A 20,315-nucleotide genomic window follows, 5' to 3' on the forward strand; every position below is an offset into this window, starting at 1 on the left:
TGTTGTTCACTGGTTTTGTTCATAATTTATTTTGAGCTTGCTGTAGTAGTATTATTGTCAGTTATTTACATTTTTTAAAAGTTTAATAAAGGCAAAGATGATTACAGAAAAGATGGGTGATTCAAAAATTCTCTCACTGTCTTTTACCGATGCTTCAATGCTGCCTTAACATTTCTGTGAGGACTAAAATTTGATGATCAATTTTCTCTGCCCTCCCAGCATCATGCCTTTTCTACTAATCTCCCGCAAATATTTGCACATTACTGTTTTCTTAACATAAATATTGGCAGACAGAAAATATCAAAGTCTTGAATGATGAAAAACACCTCCTCAATTTTAAGTTCAGTCCAAGTATTCAGCATCAATTGTTTGCACTTTCATGCAACCAGCTAAAAAAAACACCACCATATGACTTATTTGAGCAACTACAAATGACGAATCAACACAGTTCAATAACAACTACCAGAAAAACAATGAAAACTGCTCGCAACTTGACGTTTATGTTTTCTAAATGGCCAATGATCCACTAATTAGGACAGATGGTCTAGGATACTGGACAATAGATGCTTTAGGATATCATAATCTACTAGTACATGGTCCACAAGGTGAGAAAGGCTAGATCAGTGGCATTCATCATGCATGACGCACCAAACGTGACTGCTTTACACAATAAAATCTGTTGGCTATTCCTGCGTCACACCTTCACTAACATGTGCTTTCCCAGGGTATTCTGTGTGTATTGTACACACATACATACAAAAAATAATTACACGGAAGCACTTTCCAGTAATTAGAAAGGAATGTGTTCCCAGAAGCCAGACTTGGGGCATTATTCCCTCCTGCTCTGTGCAGAGGTAATGCAGTTCCTGCTGCCCCTTCCACCAGAAGCCAACCGACCCTGCAGACCCTCTCCTGTGCACGCCCCTCCTGCAGGGCTGCAATGAGTCACTCAGATCACCAGCTTCTCGATGCTTAAAGTACTTGTTTCATCCTCTTCATTTGAGCCGAAATACCCGGGGAGGTCGATCATCTGCTGCTCTGCCTCCGTTAAGCCAAAAGTAGTATTGTCATAAAAGGCAAACTCAGGGTCCAAGGGGAAGCTCTGGCACTTGTCCCTTCGGTACTGGGCAGGGCTCACGCCTGGGCCTCTCTGGGAATTATCCTTGCCAGTCGAGCCCGCTTCCTTCCGCCACGCACCTCTGGGGTTAGGTGAAGGGCCCCTCTTACTACGGCTGAGCTCGGGCTTATCAGCTGCCTTCTCCTGACCAGCAGGCTGGCGGTCAGTGATCAGGTCTAGCTTCTTCACCGGGGGACCTGCCCTGTGGTGGCCCTTTGTGCCGTGGCCCTGTGGTTCGCACCCCAGCACAGTGCTGTGGGGCTGATCCAGCTTTTCACACGTGTGATTGGTGTTCCTCGATTTTGGCCGCGTCCTGTCCTCCAAACCCTGGTCCCACGTTCTGGTCCTGGAGTTGTAGAGGGGAGTCTGTCGGGGGGTGAGGGTGGACATACTTCTCTCTCTGAAAGGCCTGGCCTTTTTGGTTTCATGGAAACTGGCTGTTCTTCTAAACTGCGGGTTTCTGTGACAGCCCCTCTCGGGTAAGTCCCCTCTGTTATCCTGGTGCTTGAAATGAGCTCTTCTTACTAAGGTCTGAGTAGGGCTCATGGCAGGATTGGCCTGTGAGAACGGAAAATCCAGCCTAGGGTGAGAGCTTTCCCCCAGGAATTTGGGCTGACTGGCTGGCTGGTCCAGAAATGGAGATTTGATCCTAAATTTGTTCGCCACTGCCTCCTCTTGGTTCTCCCCACTCAGGGGAAGCATCGTGGTAGCACCAACAACCGTGTCCGTGAGGGGATTCTGAGAGACATGGTACACCTTGGTGGTCTCAGTCAGCCCTTTCTTCTTCATCTCTTTCAGCTGCTGCTGTGCCAGGCGGTAGCTGAAAATCGGAGGGATTATTTTTTGTGCGTTTGGCTGAAAGTTTTCGCTTCCAGAGGCATCATCTTCTTGGGCAAATTGGAGGCTTCGCCTGTAAGTCAGAGGAATGTTAACAGGGGCATCCCCTCCTTCGGCAAAACTGTCCCGCTGCTTGTTGCCTTGGCAAATGTTCTCCTCATCAGAGTTTTTCCGGAAGCTGGGGGAATGGACGGAGTTTCGGCGGACAGCAGTGCTGCACTTCTGAGCTCTACAGAGCTTCCTCCAGAGGGTGATGAGAACAGTGGCAAAGATGATGAACAAGCATAGGGAGATACCTGTGACGGTGACTATATTATTTGCTTTCTGGTCCTCTCCTGGCTGGACAGAAGGTGGAGTGGGAGGCCTGATAGCTGTAACAAAGAGCACACATGTCTGTCAGAGTTGCACTGCCATCAGCACTTTGGTATTTTAGGATGGATACGTTACTGCAAAGAAAAAATAACCAATTAATACAGTACAGGAAGCTGTCCAACTGCCATTAAAATTTGCTCATTGGAGATGACTTACTACCAATGACTTCAAACTGGCAGGAACAGATCTACTTACTTTACACCAAGGCTCCCATGGACCTTTTCAATGTAATCTTTACTTTTTCCTGTTCCGCCATTTCCTTAAGGCACTCCTAAATACGTGTAAAATGGGATAACACTATTTGTCCTCCTTTATGAAGTACATTAAGATCCTCTGGTGAAAGGTGCCGTAAAAGGGGAAAAAAATAACCCGACCCACATTAGTACTTCAGGTACCACTTTAGACTTACTTTTAGGATATCTTAAGCAGGCGTGAGATTTGCAGTGAGTCTGAAGAGCAGAGAGACAGCACTAGCATGGGCAGTGTATCTTTTCTAAGGAGTCCTCTGAGGATGGATCTTCCACTGCTGCCTGATGTCACAGCCCCAGAGGCTGAAACCTTCCCCCACTACAGCAGGCTCCCAACTGAGCAGGCCACTGCTCTCATGCCCCTGGCATTCTAGTATTGACACTTTTCTGTTGTGGACTGGAGATGGGCCTTCAAAGAGGGAAGAATATCCTGCAGCCCTCCTTCACTAAGGTAGTGGTCAGTCACTGGAACAGGCTCCCCAGGGAAGCAGTCACCGCACCAAACCTGTCAGAGTTCAAGGAGCATCTGGAAGATTGTCTTAGTCATGTGGTTTAATTTTAGGTAGCCCTGCGAGGAACAGGGAGCTGGACTCTATGATCCTTACGGGTCCCTTCCAACTTGAGATATTATATGATTCTAATCTGGAATGTGAACATCTCAGAGCTTTCCACATCCCTATTTAAACCTCCACCTGCCCATTGCACCTCATTACAGAAGGCTGAACCAATGAGAGATTAATAATTCTTTTTGTGGATGAGGTCTCTAGCATTTCAGATGCAACCCTGAGCAGAATATAGCACGGTGGAAAGTGGATGATTTGGTGCAGCAGCTAATTTTAGTGTGTGTTAGCACTCCCCAGTTTCTTGTGGCCAAACGTCAGCTGTCAGGCCACAAAAATGCCGTCGGAGGATGAAGCTGCTCAGTTGTAGTTGACAAGAGCTGGCCACAAAGCTGTGAGCTCAGACTGAACCACTTAACAACCCTGTCCCAGTCTCTAGCTTTATCCGGAACCCAAAGCCTTCCATCAGAGTGATAGACAGTCTGTTGTAAAACTTGGCAGGTGCTCCTGCCAGCACCACAGTGACTGTCCAGGCATAGGAAATGCGTCTGCAGAATAACAAGAAGGAGACACCATGTACTTCCCATAATTCAGAATAATACTCATTCCACAGCAAGCTGGTAGCACGGCGATTAGTTGTGCAGGATGCACAAATGCACTGATGAACACAGACCAGAAGGTCTCAGGCTGCTATGACAACAGACATGCAGGGTGCTGCGCTGGGCAGGAGATCTGTTTCTTTGACTCAGGACCACCCGACAGTCCCAAGCCCTTTGAAAAATCCTGCCATTGGGTTAACTCTGACCTTCATGTCACTCTGAGAGCTTGACATCAGCTTAAAGAACAAGACCACCGCCTGCTGAGTCCTTTTTGGAGGATGTCTAAAACTTGCATTCAGCCCAATGCCACCAAGCCAGAGCATGGAACACTGCTGTTGTGGGGCCTGAGCAGGGAGTGAACATGCTGACCTCAGGGAAGAAGGCAGGACCAGCATTTGCTCTGTTCAGTACCACCACAGCGGAGCAATCCCTTCATTGCTCATCCTTCCCTCAGTCCAGTTATTTTCTAAAGACTCCGTTTTCTATCTGTAATGCAGATACTGTGCTGTATTGTTTGGAGTAGAAAGCTAACAGCTAGGGAATGGCGAGGTTTGAAACAGGACTTAGTTGCATAGATTTGCCACTCTCTCCTTCTCATCTACCTCTGCCCCTAGGCTGTGTGCTGGTTTCATTTATTCAGCCATTTGCTCCATCTGCTGGACTAATGACTGCAAACACAGTTATGCTGAAAAAAAAGCTTGCCTGCTTCAGAAAGGTGCAGACAGTCAGGGGGTGGGGAAGAGTGACACTCCCAGCTTGAGATCAGGCAGCAGATGAACACTGTAATATCACGGTGTCAAGTCACTTCTCAAGCACCCTAGGATTCAATGAGATGAAATCATGTAGGTGATTCTGTAAAGAAAGCTGCCTGACATGGGAGCAGGAGTATTAGAAACCACGTGCAAGAGAGAAGCGAGGCAATTCCTCCAGATGATCCCAGGGCAATGGGTGCAGATGTAGGCCTCCTGTGCATCTGTGTTTTCTATATATAAACCCTCTTTATCAACCCATAGACCTCGCTAGAATCTGAGGGTTGTCCAGACCTGCTGAGTACTGTTAGGCTGTATCTCTAACCAGGCTGGCACAGGACGGCTGATATCTCTGGAAACCACCATATGCATTATACAGTTGCGCACCTGCAGAGAAAGAGTGACACCTCTGAGAAGCACCAGAGTCCTGTCACTTCTGTGCATGTAAAGCAGGGTGCATGCACAAACCCCGTGTCCAGCACATGCTCCACATGCATGGACCATCCTCTGGGGAGCTCTCTGCACTGGGACTGCCCTCAGAGCTCCAGAGGAGTGGGGTGAAATTGCCCAGCAAGGAGCCAAGCCAAATACTGTCCTTACAGACATACCCCTCCGGCAGGTAACAGGAGGCGCGGAATAGCACAGCTCAGTATCAGCTTTAGAAAAATACCAACAACCCCACTGCATTTTGCTGGTGGCATTACTGCCCACAGCATTCTGACTGCTCGGCATAGAGAAGACAACCAGACCTAGAGCAGGGAATCAGTTTTAAGCTGGGGCCCTAAACATTTGACTTGTTCCTCCCTGCTTACACTTGCAGCGTTACAATATAAGCAAACCCACATGGCCAGCATTTTCTAGTCATTAAAAACATCAGACAGTTTAACAACAAGCTGTTTAAACATCCCAAGTGCTGCACAAACACTGACAAAGTGCACTATCTGACTTGATAGAATACAATTTTTAATATTTTCCCTTCGCCTGACCCGTTGTTCAACACAACCCACTTCTTAGAGTGCTCCCGATACATTTCAGTCCTGCCTGTATACTTCTGAGGTCTTCATTCAACAAACACCCTAAAGCTGGTTCAAGCCAACATCTCCATTTAAAAAGTCGTCCTGTGGTCTTCCTGCTCCAGCTACACATTCTCCCCCTCTCCTGTCCTTCCCTTTTCAGTGGCCGTGTGAGAAACAACCTCCCTACTTTCCTAAACTGTCAGTTCTTTAGGTGGCTGCATTCCAGTTCTCCACACAGCACTTTTGCCAGCACAAGAAAGTTCACAGAAGCAGCCAAAACAAGGGGTGAGGCATTGCTCACTTTGCAATAGCTTAAAATATCTGCTAAATTACATCCTGAGAGCTTAGGAGCTTGCACAGTCCCTGGGCACCTTCCCCTCCCCATCCCTGTCCCCTGTGGCACCTGTGGGACAGAAGGCATTGACTGGAGCTTGTAGATGAGCCCGTTTCTGAGCAGATGGACCTCTAGGGCCCCTTGGCCCTGCTGTAGCAGCTCTCCAGTTCCAGAGACAGCACCCTCCTTTCCAGCAGGGAGTTTGCAAGAAGCGAAAGTTTAGCATGGACTAAGCACCAGCGCCCTGTTAAAAGGGGCCACTTCTGCCCCTTATGATGGCTGCAAACACTCAGCTATGGGGCTGGCACAGCCTCATCCAGCCTCACCACGGCCATGTGGCTACTGTAACCCCCTCTCACCTTACAGGACACTTAAGTCTCTTGTATCCGTACCCACTGGCCACCCACCGGCACTGGCCAGTCTGCCCTGTCACTGGCCCACAGTAGTGGCAGGCTGGAGCAGGGGGAGACCTGGCACTGCCACCTCAAAACTCCCAGAATGGGAACCTCACTGTGGGTCTCAGCTGGAACCAGCCCTCTTTTAATAGGTTTCCACTGCCTGGGGTCTTTGGCTTTCAGTACTGAACATGTTCTGCTAGCCCCAGGATCTCTCCTTCAGCCCTTCTCTGCTCCCTGGCCATGCTGGAGATTTTAAACCCCTTCCATAGCACCCACAGGTTTCAGAAATCTTCTTACACCTTGGAGCCCTATCTCCAGCTGTCCTACAAACACATGTAGGCTCCCACCCTACTCCATCAACTGCAGGAACGTGACACCCCCCCACAATCAATATGACTGAAGGAGAAATCAGATACTTCCATTTTACAAAGCCCTTCTGGTAACAGGCCCTTTGCTTTTTCCAGGGGAGACATGCAACCACAGGGAAGAGGACAGCAGAGCTACGTACACAAACACTCCTCCAGTGAACACAAGGAAGTCTCCCTCGGTGATCCAGCACAGCCTGGTTTTGCCGGCGAGGAGGTGAGGCACTCTCTGGAGCGCTCCCGGACGCCGTCCCCACAGGTGACACTGCAGGGGCTCCAGGGCTGCCATGGGCTCCACGTTTCTGCAAATACATAAACTCACAGCAATAAGGAATGCATCTGCCTCCTTACCTTTAAAGACACAGCCATTTGCCTTCTCTTATTTGAGAAAACCAGCAATAAATAACCTAACAATCCAAACAGCAACCCCAAAAGAGCAAGCAGCATCCAGGGACCTGCTCCTGTTCCCATCAAGAGTCTGGGGCAAAGCTTCCACTGTTTTCCTTTTCTCACTCCAGTGCCAACCAGCAACACAGCAGTCGGTCAACTGGCAGGCAGGTTCTGCCTGGAACAGCAAATGGAAATTAATCCACAGATCTTTGGAATGGGTTAGTAATTTATATATTCATCTAATTCCTGCCTGAAAAATAGTGCTTTTACAGCAGGATAACTAAAGTGTAGTTACTCCTGATTTATATGATTGTGAAAGGAGGATGAGCCTACAAGGTCTAATGAAACGGCAATACTGGGGTTTTTCTTTATTATCTTCTCAGCCACACAAACATGTTATTGAATCACTCATTTGACAGCTTACAGGCCCCTATTGCTTATGGTTAGACAATTAACTCAAGATATAATTTTGCAGGTTCATTTATTTATTTTAAGTGGAGGCAGACTCTAGTTCTAATACTACCTCAAACATTATCATTTTTTAATGTTTAATGAAATCCCCCTTTTGCTTAGACAACATCCTCATCCGGTGTTCAACACTCAAACTTTACAGCAGCAAAAACCCAAGAGGGATAAAGGGACCGTTCCTGCCCATATCTGGCAGCTGTGACGCTGAAGCAGGACCACAACTTTAAATTCCAAACTAACGCATGAGTCCAGGTGTAATCTTAAAGGACAAAACCCTGGGGACTCTCCTATGGGTCAGTTGACTTGGTGGCCTGGTTTTGAAATCTGCCAGAAAGAAAAACAATACACCACTTAACTCAATTTCACCACTCACAGCTAAAGTGGAAAAACAACTAATTTAAAAAAAAAAAAAAAAAAAAAAAAGAGAAGTAGATTAGGTTTGTTAAAGTTTGCTCTTTTAAATAATTTATGGTGCTGCCACTGCCAACACAGGTCATGATCTTTAATTTTATGACACAGTTGCTTTGCTGCTAGCATGCCCCTGAGCCCTGAGCTCCTGGACAGTGACCAAGTTACCATATCAAAGGACTAGACAGTGTTGCATGACTGGCTTTATGATTTCATGTTATCTTCGTTGCTCTATTGTTACTATTTTTGAAAATAACTTTTAATTTTTGTCTAACAAAAATTAAATACAGCTGTGTTTCAATGAACATGAAATTTTAACTGGTTTGGGCCCTGTCCTATGAATTTTTGTGCGCACGCCAGCAGGAATAACGTTAACACAAGCAGCGTAACAGAACCAGCGGGGCTGGTCTCCTGCGTGCAGGTACTCACCTGCATTGCAGGATGGGGCCCAGAGGGTTTGAGCTTACACTTGTGCTGTCAGCCAAGGCTGTAAAGCGTGTGTGGGCACATACTCACGCACATCTGTGTGCATGCATGTTTGAGTATGTCTGCCTTGCCTAATGCAGAGTAGAAATGGGCATGGCAAGACGCCCTGGTGGTGCTGCGGTTGTAAAGCCCACACAACACCAAGTGACCTCTCTGGCTATTTGCCACTGACTCCACAATACTGTGACATCCATGATCCCAGGCTGTCTTTCACTTTGTGCTTTTCGTGCACCTCTCTGCTTTCGCCCCTCTGTTTCTGGTGCTGGAGAGCTGCTACAGCTGGGGTGAGGAGCCCAGAGGCAGGCTGAGCTTTTGCACTCCTCCTCCAGTTTGCAGTTATGTCAGTTCCCAGTAAAGCGCAAAATGGAGCAAGATTGGATGGTGCGTGGTCTCAGGAGGAAAAGGAGTCAGAGGATGCCAAGGGGAGGGGAAATGAGGAAGCTTGTTGGGGTAAGGATCTCTCAAAGGTACGACCCTGGACAGTTGCAACGTCACATCAGATAGCGAGCAGAGCTATTAGCAAGGGCAGGAAGGAAAAAAGGCCATAATTTAGTCAGGGCTCACTGATCCATCCTCCAAAATTACTCAAAAATTACTTCACGGTATCACAGTATTTGGGGATCTCACAACACTTTTCTTCATATCAGTATCATGAAAGACTCCAGCAGCATCCCTCATCACTGGCAGAAGGAGGTAGCTCAGGTGGAGAAGCACCTACCTCCTCACAGACTACTTTATGTGAGCAGCTTGATGAGTCTCTACCATATTTTCAGTGTGTGAGCTAGCTCGTTTCCTTCTCTCCACACTCCCTGTTCATTTAAAATTCTGTTAACTACAGTGAGATATAGACCCAGATCCTGAAAGGTTCCAGTTGCCTCCGGTATTAACACTGGTGATAGTGAAGGGTGCTCGGCAGCCTCTGCATTGATGCCTGTGGGCTTCAACGTACAAGAACATTTAGGATGAGTAATTTTCTAACTTTGACGTCAAACGTATGATGTGCCCATTGCTCCAGGGCACTTTTCACTGACTTCAGCTTCAGCTGAGGGCACAGAGTTCCTTAGCAAAAACACTTGGCATCCATAGCTTTGGGGCTAAGAATATGCACCTTAGGCAGCAGGAGAGCAGGAAATGCTCCAGCTCCCACGAACGAACGACGGGAGATTTAAACTCCTGCAACTTGTTCTGCAACCTCCTGCAATTACCAGAATGTAAAAGAAAATGAAGCATAGTTTATTCTCCCCCAAGGAAATGAAATGATTAACCTTCATTTAAGACAAAACAGATCCAAAGCGCTAGGGGAAAACCCAGAAGGTACGCACCGCAAACTAGCTCTAATAAGTGTGAATTTTTTCACATACAATTGAGGAATCAATTATCAACGTGAAGACATCTAACTGATGAGTTAGTCTGAAATAGCTGACAGTTGGCAGATCTGCCAGCATGAAAGATAAATGCAATTAACTGTGTTAATTGTTGCTCTGCATAAATATCTCCCCTCAAATTTCTGTGTTCGTAAGACTTTGAGCATGTAGTGCTATCCAACGGCACAGCCAGCAAGGGTTGCTGAGAGCATCATCCTTACAGCACATGATAGTCCTAAGCACTTCAACCAGACCAGTGATACAGGACAAAATCACTAATTACTTACAGGCTCATGTAAATGCCTACACTAGCCTGGGGGACTGCAGGATATTTGTGGAAACTGAGATAGTTTTTAGGTCCTGAGCCTGGGCGCACACACATTGTATTGGTCTTTGGATAAGGCCTGGGCAAACACTCTTCTCAGCTATTCCGTGTTTCTCTCTTCCCATGGAAATGAAGCCTGGGTGCACCGAAACAGTGGCATGCTCCAACAGGTTACTAATTTGGACAACGAAACGACGAGGATCTCTTTAAAAGACAAAAACCTAGACTCCACCTGGGCAAATTACAGACATCTTTAAGAATCATGGCGGCACAGCCTAAAAATTTTTTTCAGAAGCCAAGAGCTATCCCAGTGAGTCCACAACACTCGATTTATTCCTAAAACGCTGAGGGTGTGGAGATGAAGTATTCACTGACACAGGAGAAGCTGATGGGGTACAAACCAGCCCTAGCATACCCACATCCCCTGCACCTGCCTGTTTCTAAATAAATGCAAACCAGATACAGATTCAGGCAATAGAGCTAATTAGTTCCCAGAGTTTCCTACAGATAGGCAGGTCTGATTCATACAATCTTATTCAGGGAGTGAGAATTTGATGGAAGCCTGACCCCTAGATACTCCACTTACTCTCCTCCTCCCTTACTGACCACTTTTCCCTTCAGAAGGTCTTCTCCTGCCTTCCTCTTTGCTGGCAACAGCTGCGCTTCTTACATCTTGCTGACCCCTCAATAGCTTTTTTTGACAGTTAGCAAAAGACAGATGAAAAAAATTAATCTCTGCTGTCGGCAAGTGCAAGAAACTACTGGGAGTCACACCGAAGTTGAAACTGGTCTCAGGAGTGTAACTAAGAACTGTAAAAGAAAGTTAATTAACACCGGAAATATGAATAAAAATTTCTATGGGCATATTACTGATTCATTTTATCAGTCTCATCCCTAATGTTTCACGAGGGATACAGGCTAGGACATGGAACATCCTTCTAAGGAGTGCGTAAGTCTCACTGCTGGGGACACTTAAATTCCAGATGAACAAAGCACAGGATAAAGCATTGAAAAGAATGAGCCTGCAATGCGTCTGTTGCTGGGTAAGATGATCTAACAGAGTTTCCTACCTCAGACATTCAAATAATCCAGTGAAACAGGGAAAAAATTAGCTACATGAATCTCTAAGTCACCTGTGTGAAACAATTAACATCCCACTGAGACGAATGAAATGATTCACATCTCACTGTTATTTTTTCACAGGTTCTCCAATCGGAGTCTAAAGAAAGCTGCACAAGTGCTAGCTCACAGATGTATTCCCCACCTTTAAGAGACATAGTCACAGTCTTAGGTAGCACAAGGTTGTTGCAACTCATTTTGAAGCTGCTGCCCTGGCCTGTTCAAGGCCACTGGGAGCCTTCTCCTTCCTACCCTAGACACAAGCCAGATTCCTGTTCCACAGGCTGTACTAAACCTGGCTGGGATGAGGAGTAAAGGGCACGACTGACAAAAGGTCAGGAATACAACTGATGCCTGACCCATGGAAAATGGGTGTGACAAAATAATCATATTTTATCTCTTCCTCTGTGGTTTGGATAAAGATAATTTTAATGATTTAGGAGCTTTGATCTTTTACAAGACAATATCTCTGCTTCATAACAATAGAGCATACGCTAAGTGAAGTAAGAACTGGCTGAGTGACAGATTTGATACGCAATTGTCAACAGAAAATCATCACCGAGTGGGAATGCATTTGGAGACATTCCAAAGGGATTAGTATAAGGCTCAGTGCTGTACAGTGCTCGCCTAGTTGACATCAAAATAAATATAAAACCATTACTGAGAAAATATGTCACTCCTGTGATGACAAAAATAGACAGTGCAGTTGTATGGAGCAATGTGGGGTACTTGCTAAGTTAGAATAACTCAAGCAAAGTAGATCATAAATCGGCAAAATGCAAAAGAAGGAATTCTAATTGTACCTGCGGGAGGGTAGATTACATACTGAAAGGTCATACACAAAAACAGCTCAAGATGAGTTTACAGGGTAACATTTATGGCAAAACTAGCTAATGCAATTGGTGGAATGAAAGCAGAGGTAGGGATAAGGAGAGTGCTACTGCTCAAACAGCATCAGTGAGGAGGGCATCTGAATACAGCACCCAAAGCTGGTACTCCTGTTAAATAAAAAGGTTTAAAATAATGGAAATGGAGCCAAAGAGAGACAGAAAATTAATCAAATCCTGAAGAAAACGCCTTCCAATTAAAGACTCAATCTTTTCAGTTTATTAGGAAGAACACTGAGATAATCTGGAAGGACTGAGATGATCTGGGTGTGCAAATGCCTTTGAGGGGGGTGGGAGACTGGATAGGAAACAGCTGTCTCCTCTAGCAGAGAGCAGCAGAGTAAGAGCCAGTCGCTAGAGGATGAAGCTAGGTCAGCTTTAGTTATGAAACACACAGCTTCCTTTTTTTAAAAAAAATAAGTCAGAACGCAGTATTAAAAGAAATTATCGGAAAGGTCTCTGTTTTGTGCTGCCTTCAACAGAAGACTAGATAACTCTCTGGAGGATAAGCAGCAGACAAATGCAAAGACTAGCTGTGGGGCTCAGCACCAGGGTAACTGGATGACAAGTGATGGCCCATGCTGCACAGGAGCCCAGGCGAGAGGCTTATCAGCTCTCCTCCCCTTAAAACTGAGTGAGTTCAGGAAGCCCAAAGCAGAAAATCAGTGACTTGAGAAGAGGCGTCTGTTGTGCAGCAGCCGCGCATTTTGCACTAACAGCTATCGGGGTCTGGGTCCACGCAGGCCATCTCGCAGTGCCCTGCAGCAGGGTGAGAGGGCTCAGGAGAGCTTTCCCAAGCAGCCAGGAGGCGGATGGCCATCACAGGCGGTTCAGCTCTCTCTGCCTGTCGTGGCTTCAGGCTGATGCGCCCCTCCCAGCACGCCCCGCTCCTTTCAAACGCTGCCTGCGGGCTTTGAAGTCTCGCAGATACAGGCACAAAGTCAGATGTGCTGCAGTCTAATTAATTTCAGGTTGACATTTTATTTACGGCTACGCGGTGTGGTTTCGCTTTCATCGGCTTTGTAGATTTGACACTTCTAACTTGGCAGCTATTGACTTAACTCTGTTCTTCGCAGGCATAGCCTGATTCTTTCGGCTGTGGTTGTAAGGGTGGTGCAACTGGGGAGCCCAAGGAAACAAAGCAGATTGCAGGGATTCATCGCTTAAGGTGGATCTCATCAATTAAAACAGTTAAATATTGGGCACCGAAACATATCTATGTCATATCCTAGGTATTCATCTGTCAGGGTAATTATCTAGATCATATCAGTGTAACATACCACCCAAGCACAGAGAAAGAGTTAGAATTCTATCTTCCTTTTTCCTTGAGAATTATCTCCGTTACGAAAACAATATGCTTTCATTTTTAGATAGACTTTCTTATGCCAAAGGAAGAAAGAGAGTGCCAACAGAGAACGCAGATGGGAAGTTAAGATGAAGAGAAGAACTATGTACCCAGGTTGGCATGTGGTGAAAATAGAGGTCATTTTTAGTACAGAGTATTAATTAAACAGCTAACAGTTTTAGAATTTATGAAATAGTGCAAAGCTAGACCAAGCAATCCTAGGAACCTAATTAAGGTAGGCTGTGTCTGGACTGTGTGCTATGGAGCATGTCCTACAGTCCTGGTCTCCTGATGATCCCACTTAGCTGCCCATGAAGCGCAATGACCGTTTTTTGGCTTGAGTTCCTGCACTTCCTTTTCAGGGAGACCAGGGCGGGGAGGTGTTGAAAACTGTGCACACCTCAAACCTTTCAACCCAAGCTCTTTGAAGTGTGCAGATGGGAAAGACTAATTCATGACCTATAGACACAAGCCTGCTCCAAATGACAGAACTTACTTTTCCATTCCAGGATGTAGGCAACACAGGCTAACCCAACCCAACCCCAATCCCCTCGTGCACATACTGCCCATCCTGCACTGTGGTTGCCTTCCACAAATGAGGGATGAGGACATTTGGCTCATCTGCTTCTTCTGCCATGCTACTGTGATTTGTAGACTCTGTCAAACCAAGGACTGCCACCTCTGGAGCTAGAGCTGCATAAGATTTATAGATATAAACGGAATGTATAGATACTCCTTAAGCAGGGCTGAGGAATGGGCTCAGGTTCTGTCTTGTTATTGTACTTAACTGTGACCACTCCTTAACCATGATCATTCATACTCCTGGACATGGTTTTGGCTTCTGCTAACTAGCACTCTCCCAGACTATGCCTGGTCATGGCCCAAAAGACAATATGGACCATGGACTGGTCGTTTGTATGATTCTAATCTTTCCTGGAAGAAAAAGTTTAGCTATATGAATGTGACCCATGATCTGCCAGGTGGTCTCATGGGTCAGAAAATGCATGCTGGCCTATTTTAAGCAGCAGAGACATGTCTTGAAAGGCTGGCTGAAAAAACAGCAAGCTGTCCAAGTGACACGGTGTCTTTTGGTATGGCCAAACCCTGATTCATCTCACCAAAATTTTGTGTATCTAACAGGTAGGACTCTAAACAGCAAATGGGCTAGAGAAAAAGACACGCAAGTGAGGATTCAGCCCATATATCTTTTATACCCATGAATCACCCTTGTAAGATCCCCATCTCTCTTGACTAAAAAGCCAGACAACTACTTAATGTTGGACTTTTGGCTTTTAGACACCTAGATGCAGGTAGGACTAATGCTACCTTTAGTGTCTCAAATGGGCCAGGTCTACTGCAGTATCTTCTTACCTCACTGAGCAGGCCAAGTTTCAGTTTTACCCAGACTAGATAGGTACATCAGTCAGAAAGCCCCAGATGGTTTTGGTTGGTACTTCATGTTAACTTAGTGCAGTTTTAAGCCACCAAGTGGCATTTGTTACCAAATGTCCTTATGTATGCCTCTATGTAACAGTCTACTCCACCTTGTTCCCAACTGCATATGACATCACAACTATTTTGTCTGGTGTAGGAGACCCAAAAAGTAGCTATTCAATAGGGGACACCACAATCAAACCTATTTATCATTACCCACATTGGCTGGAAAGAGTGCTGAAAGAGGACAAACGTCTGTACAAACCCATATTCCTTTGGATCATCATACACTCCTTAACTCTTGTTGGGAAATGGCTTCGGTTTGAGAAATTAAAGAGGTCAAAGCAGTACTTGTTCTTCCCCACATCAAACAAAGTGCAGTTAAATTCTGTCCTGTTGTCTCCTGGGTGAAGGGCATTTTCATACAGCCAAGTTGTTCGTTGGCTGGGATGCTTGACAGCCTCTTTATAGACGACAATTTTTCCACTGATAGAAGTGCACGGTGGAGAGACTATGAAGACCTGAACCAAAGTCTTGCATGTTGTTTCTGGTGCCACAACCAGTCTGTATCCAAATTTGTGGAGGAGATCTATGGGTCCTATGGAGGAAATGATGGAACGTGTTTCTAACGATTTCAGTAACACCGTGATATATGTTTCTTGACCAACAGGCGGGCAATCAAACTCTATCCACTGGGACCTGGAGAGCAGGATTCTTTTGCTAGTTCTAATGCCCAGAGTGTCGTCAGAGCTTACTCTTCTGAATTCATAAAGGGTGCTAGTAAATATCACATCCAGTGAAACCACTGTCTCGTTTATGGCACACAACTGCTCATTCGTAAAAATTCCAACCTGAATGGAGCTCCCAAGCACCTCTGAACTCCTGTTCAAATCAATGTGAAATACAGGCCATTCCACATGGAGGGCAGACATGCTTCTTCTGCTCCACTGGGCAGCACTGCTGTTGTTGCTGGGAGAGACCATTCTGAACAAGAAGTCCCCGGCACTCTTAAAATGGAAACACTCAAATTCTACCCTCCCATGGGACTGATTTGCTGGAAGTTGTTTTCTTGCAATTATCTCGTTGGTGCTGGCATCCAGCAAAAGCACAGACAGATGCTCTGCTGTCACATTACCATCACTATAGTACTGATATTCCACAGATACTGTGTCATTGCTGAAGGCTACATGACCTGGGCGCTCCAACAGGAGATACTCCACTTCGCCGAGAACTGCAAGGAAAACAGTTTCACAACAGTATTAAGAGCCAAAGAGACAACTGATTGTTTATCTACCTTATGGAAGAATCCAAGGATTTATAAAGTGGATATTTAAGAAGTGGATCTCAAGCTTTTTAAAGTGAATCAGTTCACAAAAAATAGGTCCTAGCTATAGCAATTAAAGCTCACAACCTCCCCTTTGCACAGGGACATGGTTTGCAGCAGCAAAAAGCCCACTGCAGTAACATGTTCAGGAAGGTCAAAAACAAGGTTTAAAAAAAAACCCCACACAAATGACCCAAAACATTCACAGAAAATCTCAAACTTCTCAACTTCTTTCACTTACAGTTTCTTTAAATCCACTTCACAGTGGCCAGCTGATGTTCCACTTACTTTAGCTATAATTGAGTAAAAAAAGCACAGTAGTTTCTTAATAGAGAAACATGAAAAATGTCCCCCAAATTAAATAAAATAGGAAGTCTGCATGATGCTTTTTGAAGCCTCTTCTCTTGCTCTGTCTTATGAATCTTTCATTTTGCTCATTTGCATCGCAGAGACACTTGAGTGAAAGAGCTGAAAATAACAGTGATGGTGACTGCAGCACTTTTCTTGTCTCAGATGTGGTGCAACATGTCTAAATGACATCATTTCATTACAAATGGCCCAGTCTTTTTAAATGTACTTCTTGCATGACCATGTTTGTGCAAGTTGCCAAATTATCCTGAGACGTGCTATAACTAGCGGGGATAGATGATATCTAAAGCAATGGATTGGGAAGATCACATTTCCGTTCTCAGCTCAGCTAGCTTTTCTGCATTGCTTGAAACTTAAGAATTGAAAACATAGAAAGGTTATCTAAAAAATGGGAGCTACATGCATCTATTCCAGACACAGAATGCACTGTGAGACGTCTTTATGTAATTAATTGTCTGGGAAAAGGCTTCTGAGTCTTGGATGATGCTACGGAAGCATAAAACTTCAGTTAAAGCAATCCTTTCATAGGTAGTATCAACTAACAATACTTTGACTTGTTAAATCTGTTACATATGTCTTAAGATTACCTCAAAGAACGCTTTGCTGGAAAAACACTGCAACTGCCAAGAAGCACTCAGCAGTCAGGAGTAGCAGGACTCATCTCACATAATATTAGACGCCTACCACTCTAAGCTTCTATTTGAGTTAGTCACCTTGGATTCACTTTCTTGTCAGCGGGGAAAGTTTTCGGGAAGAAATTCATCTGACCAGCTACAGACATTTACACCAGTGAGGTGCAGTGTGCACTAGAAGAGCCTATTACCCTCCACCAGCTATAACACATCCTCAAAAAAAACCGGCTCCAACCACATCCATGCAGTCCGAATGAAGGTGGCACGCACAGCCTTACACATACAAATCATGCATATACTCTTACATGTATGTACCGTAACTTTCATTTGCATTTCCAAAAGACACTGCTTTATTTGGCAGATGGATGGTGCTCATTACCAGAGGGCTCTTTTCTTCTCATTCCTCTATGGGTGGTGCCAAGCATTACTGACTGCACACCATCCAAAATCCACGCTGATAACACAGATATATTCATTTCCCACATGTACTCTTCTATTGTGCTCTTACCGCAGTATATTAGGACATTAGAAATATTAGCAAGTTTATCCTCCCAATAACCCTGGAAGATGAGAGGATGACTCTATTTGTGTTTACTGTCTTTGGAACAAAGCACAGGCACAGAGGAAAAGTGTCAAGTATCAACTAACTGCAGGTGCCCCTAAGAAACCCAAGACCTGATTTTAAATACAATGGTCCTTCAGACATCCAAAGCAGGATCCCATTGATCCCAGCTGTGGTGAGCACATGGCACTCCAGGAAACCTGATCTCAACTTGGACACTCAGAGAGCAGGAAACAGATCCTGCATGCCTGTTAAAAATGGCTCTCCATGAACTGTCCAGCAACACGTTCTCCTTGCTCTTCATGTTTTGGTTCTGTCATCTGTGCCTGCCTGTGCCTGCCCATATTTTCCAGGCCTGTTCCTACCATCAGCTACTGCCAATATCTCTTGGGTACTATCCTAACTCCGTTACCATTGTTCTCCAAACTCCTGCCTTTGTCTCTTTGCCTTTATAGCTCTTGTACCTTCTCCTGCTCCTTGGGCCTGCAATTAACTCCAGCAAGTTCCTACTTTTCTCACTCACTGCTAGCATGACAGCAGAGAGCACAGGACAAGAACTCTAGTCCCCAGTATCACAAACGTGGAACGTGGGGGAACTCTGCTGCCTTGGGCTGGAGCATGCACAATATTGCGTGGGGCTGGCAAGAAGAACCAGCGGGAGCTGGGGCATGCTTAACCCTTCAGAGAACTTCATTACCATCATCTGCAAGGACTTAGATCTGAACCAAGTCTGGGCAATTCTTCACAACGACAGCAGAAAGCATGTCCCAGGCCACCGCGAGCACTCCAACATGAAGTTCCCACAGCTGTGTGAAGAGTTCCCCAGGGAAATGGTTGCAAGTTGCTGAGCTTTTGTTTCTTTGAACATGGGCAAAATGATGTATTTCTCTACAAAGGAATTGGCTAGATTCAACTTAGCTGAAACATTATAAAGGAAAAAGGAATCAGACCACGGCAAAAGTCCAGCACGAAAAATTTCAGCTTCAAGCTTTGAACTTACAGCAAAAACATTAAAGTGACAGTAATGAAAAACATTGATGTTTGTACCTACTGCTCTACTATCTTTGCTCTGTCTTGACTCTTGCACTATTTTTTATTTGGAATGGCTCAGACAAGAAGAAGTACCACTGTGTATGTGTGGGGGAGGACTGGAGAGAGGCCAGGGGACTGCCATCTAGCTCCCATCAACCTTAATGCAGATCATTTGGGAAGTGAGGAAAGTGGGAATTACTGGAGGATGCTGTTATAGCATTGCAGAGCTCTGGCTGGTACACCCCAGTTCACAGCATCCTTTCCCCCATCTTTGGTTAATAACACAAGAACTTTGCACTCACGGACAGCCCACACAGCAGCTTTTTATGATGCTCCAAAAGGCTCCAGTCAGAAGTGGCCAGCTTCTGCCACAAGCTCCTTCAGCCGCCCTCCAGCTTACTGTGTGTGCATGACTGTGTCCATACACCAAAACTTGGACCCAAGTTGTTTGGACAGCCAGTCAGGGCAGCTTTCAATGCATTCGTATATTTTTGGTTGCCATTACAATGGTCTCCCATTGAAAGAAGCCTGGCTGTGGCATCAACAACCTGCCAGAGGAGTCTTTGCAAGAAGTCACTCTTAGAAAGATCAAAAGAAAAATCCTTGTTTTCAATGAAGAGCGAGAAGAATTATTTGAGGCTGCTGTTCTGATATTTATTTGTTTCTTGCTGTGTTTAAGCCAACTTGGGTTGTGTTGTTGGCTTGTCAGCCACCAGTAACACAGAGCTAAGAAAAACAAACACATCAGAAAAAACTAATAAGAAACAAGAATAATGTTTTGTTGTATGTTAGGACATTTTTTTAGCATTACAATAATTTTCCAGATCATACTGGATGATTAAAAAAATTAGTCTTGGTCTGAAACAGAGAAGTATATGAGTAAAATAATCATCTAAAAACTAGGTACACATAGGATACTCAAAGATGTGTATACGCAGAATTGCTTGGAAGTAATCTTCTGAATTACGGTCCGCCTTTTAACTGGAAATAAGGCAAAAGATGATGCACCTAAAGTTTGCAGAAGGGATTTAGCTCTTTAACTGCACCTTGTAATTACTTACTGTGCCACACTATAAAGTTCAGGAATAATAGCTTTTACCTCTGAGTCAACTAGTTGTGAATGCCTGCAGGACTAGCTCACCAAGAACCAGTGGACAATGCACTCACTCACCTCACTTCGTGGGTTAAGCAAATTTAATACTTACCTTCACTGTGTTCTCCGCTCAGTGCAGTGTTCCTAACTTGGCTAATTAACTTTGTCTTATTAAAAGAAGAAACAGTACTAAAAGCCATAGCCAAGTATTGCTACCCCTACTGGAATTAAATTAATCTAAAAGATGGCAATTCTAGGTTCTTTACACATTCTAGAACATGTCCCTTGTTCTAGAGCGGAGACAGAGCAAGCACAGAGGCACGAGTAGCATCCTTAAGTATTCAGTCATTACCCATGATCAGATTGTTCTCACTTACACAAGGAGAGAAAACCGCATACACTTTTGGTCCACTTCTCTCCTTTGTAAGACATCTTCAGCTGTTTGGTGTGTAAACTACGTGCTACCACAGCCCGTTCTGTAA

General features: G+C 45.1%; 1 protein-coding gene across 3 annotated transcripts in view; it reads right to left on the bottom strand.

Annotated features, from left to right (window-relative positions):
* THSD1 (thrombospondin type 1 domain containing 1) overlaps positions 1-20,315 on the bottom strand; it is a 28,166-nt gene continuing 7,851 nt past the window's right edge. For 2 of the 3 annotated variants that reach the window (XM_056329308.1, XM_056329307.1), the window contains exons 3-5: positions 15,087-16,052; positions 6,739-6,897; positions 1-2,325 (exon numbers count right to left, since the gene is read on the bottom strand). In XM_056329308.1, coding sequence (XP_056185283.1) covers positions 950-2,325; positions 6,739-6,897; positions 15,087-16,052 — 2,501 coding nt within the window. In that variant the 3' untranslated portion in view covers positions 1-949. The remainder of the gene's footprint in view (positions 2,326-6,738; positions 6,898-15,086; positions 16,053-20,315) is intronic. The other variant, XM_056329309.1, reaches the window with a different exon arrangement.

Source organism: Falco biarmicus, chromosome 2, assembly GCF_023638135.1.
Source record: "Falco biarmicus isolate bFalBia1 chromosome 2, bFalBia1.pri, whole genome shotgun sequence".
NCBI classification, from domain to species: Eukaryota; Metazoa; Chordata; class Aves; order Falconiformes; family Falconidae; genus Falco; species Falco biarmicus.